The sequence below is a fragment of the Halyomorpha halys genome, unplaced genomic scaffold (assembly GCF_000696795.3).
Source record: "Halyomorpha halys isolate HHAL.00 unplaced genomic scaffold, Hhal_1.1 Scaffold1900.1, whole genome shotgun sequence".
Classification (NCBI taxonomy): domain Eukaryota; kingdom Metazoa; phylum Arthropoda; class Insecta; order Hemiptera; family Pentatomidae; genus Halyomorpha; species Halyomorpha halys.
The window spans coordinates 25360-33249 of record NW_027115134.1 but is presented as its reverse complement, the minus strand read 5'-3'; the positions used below and the strand labels follow the sequence as shown (position 1 = coordinate 33249).

At 36.2% G+C, this 7890-nt stretch overlaps 1 protein-coding gene across 1 annotated transcript in view; it reads left to right on the top strand.

Annotated features, from left to right (window-relative positions):
• Positions 1–531: 531 nt before the first annotated feature.
• The window catches only part of LOC112210706 (protein krueppel-like), a gene marked incomplete at its 3' end in the record, with an annotated part of 21350 nt that continues 13991 nt past the window's right edge, over positions 532–7890 (top strand). The window contains exons 1-3 of the mRNA XM_067052213.1: positions 532–821; positions 1536–1595; positions 1951–2030. Coding sequence (XP_066908314.1) covers positions 1994–2030 — 37 coding nt within the window. The remainder of the gene's footprint in view (positions 822–1535; positions 1596–1950; positions 2031–7890) is intronic.

Sequence of the window (7890 nt, the reverse complement as noted above, 5' to 3'; positions counted from 1 at the left end):
AACAAATATCTTTTTAGTGCACGCCTCCTGATCTCATGCGTCGATAATGACGTATATCGTACGCTGGTTATAGTAGGACAAATTTGCTTCGACATTTTTTCTGTTACGAAAGAAGAAACTGAGGCATACTAAATCGTTTGGGGCCCGCGGTAGAATTATTTGTGAGGTCCGCGAAGGATGTTTGTAGTTATGTACATTTGTTCATATCTTCTCTTGCTTAGGTTGGCTAATATCTTAAATGAAATTCCTGTATTTGAAAACCTAGCAATTTTTAATATAACAAAATAACTAGGAATTTTTAATATAACAAAATTTACGTTTTCGTCTCATCAAACAAATATACGAGCTAGATAGGTAGTTAATAGACTCCTTTTTTATTTTTTATCCACTTGCCTTAAAAAGAAGAAAATAATGTTAAGTAATTTGTTTTATAATTAATTTGTTTTATGTTAAATTTACTTTTGTGCCTTATAAAAGTTAACATCGCTGGAATTCGATATGATATCGTTTACTTTGAACAAATAAGGAAAAATCTAATTTGATTTTTTAATCATTGAGCGCACAATAGCTTTAACATTTTTTAAGGATCGTGTGTTGAAGACTGTAAGAGAATTTTAGACTTTATTAAGATGCGAGGATTTGATATTGGCCAGCGGCCGCACTGCCAATCTATAACAGTGCGTTAGGTTATATCGTTGTTGGTTTGACATGGATGGAACTGGTAAATGATTATTAGTTGTTTTCTTTGGCTTGAATAATATTTGTTAATAACTGTCCTCGCTATGTAATGGGGCACACAAATTATAAACCGATTTGAAAAGGTTCCCTTCCTTTAATTTATAATATTAATCTGTTATTGAATGGTGTAGTGACCTCTAACTGTGCAAGAACAACTCCTTTATTTTATATTATTTTAATGTTTCCTGAATGGTAACTACCATATATTGTTTGTGACTAAAAGAATTGAAACAACTATGACTTCTATTTGAGTAAAAATTAGGTCCATCAATCAATATTCTAGAAGTATTTTCCCTCTAATTCTGAATTTAGGATTAAAGATGATGCTGTTGCCTTTTAGAGTAAAATATCTATTATTTGATGGAGACCTAAAATACTTTTTTCTATGGATTTATTACAAGAGTTCTACTAAAGGCTTTTTACAGTATATTTTTGTGTATAACATTTTAATTTAGTTTTCTCTTACATTTGTTTTCAAAAATGTCTTCTATTCCTTTTTATGATGAAATGAAATGTTTTGATCATTTGTAACAGTGACTGATCATTAAAATCATAATGAATTAAAATTCTTCAGTTTTTTATTATATGTATTTTTAAAAAAATATTTTCAATTTTATTTTTTTATAAATATCTATTCACTATTCAGCAAACTCCTCTCCTTACTCCCCAAAAATCAACAAAACAAATATTTATACTTGTTGAATACGAGAGCATTCATTTTCAACTTATGTTCTTTAACATAAGTACACAATAAATCTCCTATCATACAAATTGTTTTTGTATTCTTTCTTTTCCAGGTATGGATAGCTTGGGGATTTCTATAAAAGAAGAAGTTACAGATGAAACTTAACCTTATGGTACATTTTATTTTTTAGTTGAATGTTATCCATTGTCATCTGATTTTTTTAGTTTTATATTATTTATTCTCGAAGCTTTTTAGTGGAAGTCCTATGTTAATTGCCTATTAAATTGTAATAATACCTTAGTATATTACTGTCAATTAGTAATCACTCATTTTCACAGAAAAGTTTTACTTGGTTAATCCTGTATGTTTAGTTGAGTTTAACTTTTTTAGAAGTAACTTTTATTAGTGAGAAAACTGGAAAAAAAATTAAAATGTATTTTAATAAGTACTATTTAACCATTGGAAAATTGGTCTATTTAATTAAATATCTAATCATAAATAATTTTTATTTGAACTTACTCTTTCAGATAAAAGTAACTTAGGCATTAGACATATTTATTAAAGAAAAAAATGATGAACGAAACTGGCCTCTCAGTTCCATCTACTAGTAAGTTTTTTTTCCCTAGTTTAAATGTTATATATTATCAACTAAACCTTAAAATTTTATGTTATTGATTTCTGAAGTTTCTCTTGATGATAGTTGATAAATTTATGTAGTATGAGAAATATTGTTTTGTTTTTTTAACTATTCTAATTAGTTGTATTAGCTCTGATCTTGGATCTGCCTGTGAGATATGAGAACAAACCTCTTCAGATGGGTAGAGTGGAAAGGGAAAAAAGTAAATTTATGAGAAATGCATCCCTTTCCTTAAAGAAAAATTCTGCGAGATGTTCAGGGAGAGAGAAAGTTCACCATGAGAAGCCTCTGGTTTGGATCTCCCGATATTGGAACAATATCAAATAGAACAAGGAGCTTTTTGGAAGACCTAGATAGGGGATATAGCGATCTTGAGGGAAAATATTATTTTGGACTCCCTGGGTATCATACATCATCACTTGCATGGGGACTAACTCGGATAATATACATTTGTGTTTTTATTAACCTATTTATTTGTGTGTTGTAACTTATTTATTCATTTATATGTTTTTAAATTTATTTAATTTTTTTTTAGTAAACTGTTCTGCTGCTGTGATCGTTTATTTTCTGCATTGTTTATACATTGCTGTCTATTGATGGTATCAGTTAATTTGCTTAATTGACCAAAAGGTTTTTGCGGATCTATGGAGAGTAGAGTTATGGAAGAGTGAAACATGGAGAATAATGTATTGGACAAATTGGTAAATTGTTATATGGCTTTGTGTGAGGAAAAAACAAATATATGTATATAGGAAAAAAGAAAATTTTATTTAAAGTGTATTGTATTTAGTTTATTGATAATTATTTTTTGAAAAATGGAAAATGTTAATGTATTGTAGTGTATATATGTCCAATATTGGATTTATGGTTACGGTGTGTGCCTACTTACGGTGGGTACCAAAACCTAATTTATTAGTATGATAAGTATTTATCAATAATCAAAAGTATGTTAGTTTTCATTTCATGAATTTGTGTTTATGTATTTGTTACTCTAGAAAATACTTAACTACTTTTATTTGTTAAAACATTCAGTTTTATAATTAACACCATTTTATATTTTAATACTTATCAGTGATATAAGTAATTAAATTATGGTATAAAGGTGACACCATAAGTTATTGAAACTCATTTAATTGTTAATTTAATATATTGTGTATGAATTGCACCTTCGACTTAATGGCGTTATTGCACTTTTGTCTGGCTTATTTTTAGTGTACTGTATGTATAAATTAATTGTATTAAAAAAAAAGTAATGGCAGAAAAAAATCTATTAGATAATTCACATATGGTTGTATTGGTGGCTGAAAGAAAACATCTATAATTATAGTGTGTTAATGAATTTGGATTAGGAGTCTATGGATTTTGATGATGTGAATCATATAGAAGGAAGTTGACTTGCTCCATGCTTTTCTATTCTCCCGTTTTGCATCCATCTATTTCCCCTATATTGCCTATGTTATGATGGGGCCCTACAAATTACCTACCTAAATTGCTCCAGATGATTTATTTGAAGATATAGGTTGTCCCAGGTAGGCTGAAATTTAGCGAAAAAAATACAATATTAAGTTATACCTATGTAAGAGATTTGAATATAAAAGAAAAGGTAACCTTGCATCATGAACACCATCATTTATAATTACTTAAGGCAGTTACTTTAGATTAATTCAAAAATAAGAATATCAATAAACTAAATGTTTGCAACTGTCAGAAATTATGTTAAGCAAGCATCTGTTCACCCTAACAATTTCCAATCTCAAGAGGGGAAGAAAACTAAGTAACACCTTATTTAGGGAAAGTTATACACTCCTTGTCTGTGAAATTCATAACTTTATGAATTATAAAGAACCTTTTTGTGAAATCAACTTAAATAAACATTCAGTTAGATTACTTTAACTAAGTGTTATCCTTTTCTACTCTTAGGGGATTACTTAACTGCTCAAATAAGGTGACTACTGAAGGGGTATGCACCATCAAAGTGGTGGTGTCAGTATCTCTACTAGGAAATGTGGTTGACACTTGAACTGTGGGCCATTATTATAAGTGGCTGCTTCTCCAGTAAGATAACTAGTTTCCCAGCATGGGGCTCTTGGTGGTCCACTTCTGCTGCAGGGTGTGAAGGTACTTCCTTTCGCCATGGAAGGTACTTCCATTTGCTGTCTATACCATAATTGTGATATTTGAAGTTTCAATTACCCTCCACTTCGAGATAAAGAATGGTGATGAGAGAGCGTGCAACCAGGGTGTCAAATAGTTGAACTTCAGGCATCTATGGTGAGGGGGTAGAATCCAGTGTTTCCCTCTTAGAAATGCCAAGGGGAGGGCCCGCATGAAAATGTTTAGAGTGTAGGGGGTCAATAATCAGGCTCGAGAGTGGTGCTCTTCCTAGAAGGAGAATAGGGTGCAAAGCTGTGTTGGCCACGGGGGACTACTGTAGATGTCATCCCTCCCTGATGATTCTCCGTCCGTCAAGGAAAGGTGATAATTGAGCAAATACTTTAGGGACGATGACAGTTTTCTTGTAGAGCTCTGGAGGAAGTATGCTGAACGAAACCATAAGAGTTCAGCTTCTTCGATCTAATCTGTGGGAAATAGCTTGTCTGAGAGACGATGAGGATATTCTTCATGCCATTCGTTGAATGAGCCTCAATAATCTATCCATGGTACTGAAGCAAGAATGTAAATAGAGGAGTACGCTGCCCGGTCATGAGAGGGGTTCGTACTTTTTGATGTTGTTTGAATGTTGCTCATAATAACCGTCCTGATAATGGGTTTTCACCAATGTGAGACGAGTGGCTCACGTACTGCGGCCCATTCCATCTGGAAGTGGAATGGAGTGCTTCAGCTTCTTGGGCGCACAGCCACGTGAAGCTAGATCAGCGGGGCAGTCTTCAGAGTGAACGCGGTTTCAGGTCAAGTGGCATGGTGGTAAGAATTTGATCAACTCGATTAGAGTCAAGCACTCCCAGCTCGTGTGCGGAGGTCTCCAGCCTAGAAAGAACCACTTTTGACTCCGTCAAACAAACGATTTTCTGGTGATTGTTGGTGTAATGGAGGTAATCAACCGAGCTTAGCGCCGCATATTCCCAGACGAGGGATGGAGGCGAATTTGAGGGAGCTACCTCAGATTTTGCTTGGTTAAAAGCAACCTTGACGTCAGGAGAGTGGCTTTCCGAACATAGATAAAGGATCGCCGCGTTTCTGTGGGAGGATGTATCGCAGATCCGCGCTTCCTGGTGCGAGATGTATCAAGGGATGTACATCAAAGACAAACTCTGCCAATCCTGTATCAATTTTCTCAATGCTTCGGTCAAATCATTTGGCAACTCCTCGTCCCTGTCCAGTGGAATCTTCCCAACTTCCTGAATGAGTGTCTCTGCAGTGAAGATTTTGAAGCCAGCAAACCCAGCGGACCAAATTTCCTGGCAACCGCTGAAAGCATCTCCCACTTTGTGTATCTGATGGACTGGAAGTAGTGAAGCAATATAAGAAATGGAATCTGTGGTGGTACTCCAGAAGAGACCTAGAATTTAAACGGCCGTGCTCGAGATGCTGGATGGGGCATCTATGTCTCTAGCACCAATGCTCCAACTGCACTGTCTCATGCACAAGAAGCGGCTAACACCATTGCTGCCGAACTCAAGCGGATTGGAATTAGAGTGAATCCCGCCAAGACAGACGCATCATTTCAGGATTGAAGAGATCGACCAACAGATTCCCACCTCCCTGCTCTATCTGGGGGTTACTATCGATCGTCATCTCACATTTTCAAGCCATGTTCGTGAGAGACTGAAGCTGGCCCGTCAAAAGAATTATCGACTCTATCATCTGATAAAATCTCCACAGCTCTCGCTTAGGCTCAAGCTCCAGATATACAAAGCCGTCATTAGACCGACGCTGCTTTACGGTGCGCCTCTGCTAAAGCACATGTTCAAGACCACGCTTAACAGACTGCAGAGCTTCCAGAACTCTGTCCTTCGGAAGATTGTAAGGGGAAGAGCGTTAAAAAGGGCCAGAAACACTGTTATCCATGATGAACTCCAACTGCCCTCTGTGCCGGAGTAGATTGGCCGGAGACACATCAAATTTTTTGATGGGTTGAAGGCCTGCACCAACCCACTGTTTCGGGAAATTGCCCCTCTACCACCACCTGGGAGATGTCCCCATAATAAATGTTTCTTACCGTGGGAAGAGGTTTGGGCTCTGCAACCTAAACCTAATACCATCATCAGCAAAGCGGACCCTCCCCACTCACCATTGTATCAATGCCCACTTGGCGCCTTCGACTATACACACCCACATTGCACAATAGAATCAACACCTTAAATACCCCTGGTAGGAAAAGGATGCATAACCTCAACCTACACATTTTCCATGTACCTAGTTTCATTTTTCCTTTTAATGGAGGGTACGAAAAAAAAAATGCTGGATGGGAACCAATTCTACATTTCCAAATTCAAAATGCTTCCTGCCTTCTTTTTCTTCCTCCTGAATGCCTCTCAGTGTAAAGGTGCCTGGATCCAAGCGTTCCATCTGTCCCGGTCCCTTGCCAATGCCCTTATGGAATCCAACATGTTTCCTCTCTCCTCTGCCTGAATAGCCACATTTTCCTGCCACGACATCCTTGGTCTTTTGCCAGTTGGTTTAACTTCGAAGAATTTTCGTGGTTCACGGTCTTCATCCATTCGGCTTATATATCCAAACCACTTCAACTGCTTCTCTAGAATTTCAGTTAGTGGTTTCCTGGCTCCTCTCTTATTCTTACATTCCTGAAGTGTTCTCTTCGTGTTCGACCGGCTACTTTTCTGAGATATTTCATTTCTGAGGCGATGATTCTTTTCCTGTATCTGTCGAGAAGGACCCAGCAAGTAATCGGCATATCTCCCAGTTCTCGTCCAATTTGCATGACTTTGCTTTTACTTCTATTTATCATCATATCTTTTCTCTCACAATGTTTCCTTCATATGTCCAGTATAACATTTTGATGTTTACATTATAGTTGCTTTGTAGGTTTTTTCGAATTCCTCTTCCTTTTAGCCTTTCGTACAACTAATTTTGCTTCTTGTCTGCGTCGGACGTACGAAGAGTCTTCTGATGTTTCTGTTATGGAGGAAGTAGCCTATAACGTTGTTAGCATTCCTTTCTTGGGCATTAAAAGTAATCTTAAAGGGAATAGAGAGTTCCCAATCAGTAGGTCAAAGTCAACGCAAAAAGCTATCAGCCTCTGACCATTGGTATTTTTGGCTTCCTCGCCTCCATGTTTCCCTATCACTCCATGAGATCGGTGGAAATCATTTCCTGTCCTTGCATTAAAATCACCCATAATAATTATCTTTCTATTCTTATTTTGTGCCTAACAATTTCTCTTTTTAATTCAGCATAAAATTGTTCTTTATCGAGAATGTCTGCAACCTCTGTAGGGGGGTATATCTGAATAAAAACTAAATTCTTGGATGATATTTTGGTAGATACTAGAAGATACCGGGTCCCATTCTTCAACCTTAGCTAAGATGTTATCTTTCATGATAATACCTACTTCTTTCTTTGTTCTGGTATCCTTTAGGACTCCCGAATACATGAAGGTATGGTCCCTGGGCATTCTTTGCTCTCCATTACCTTTTTTCTTCACTTCACTAATAATAATTAACGATATGATGAGAAAAATTATTTGGAAGACGAAAACCACCGGATTGACCAAAATTAAATATAGTGAATACGGAAGAAGTGATATAACGACGATCTGGACACAGCCTGGCGTGAAAAAAGACCAAATCCATAAAGCGTTGAATAATGCTTGGAAACCTGGAAAAAAGTATCACCTTTATGTTGGGAA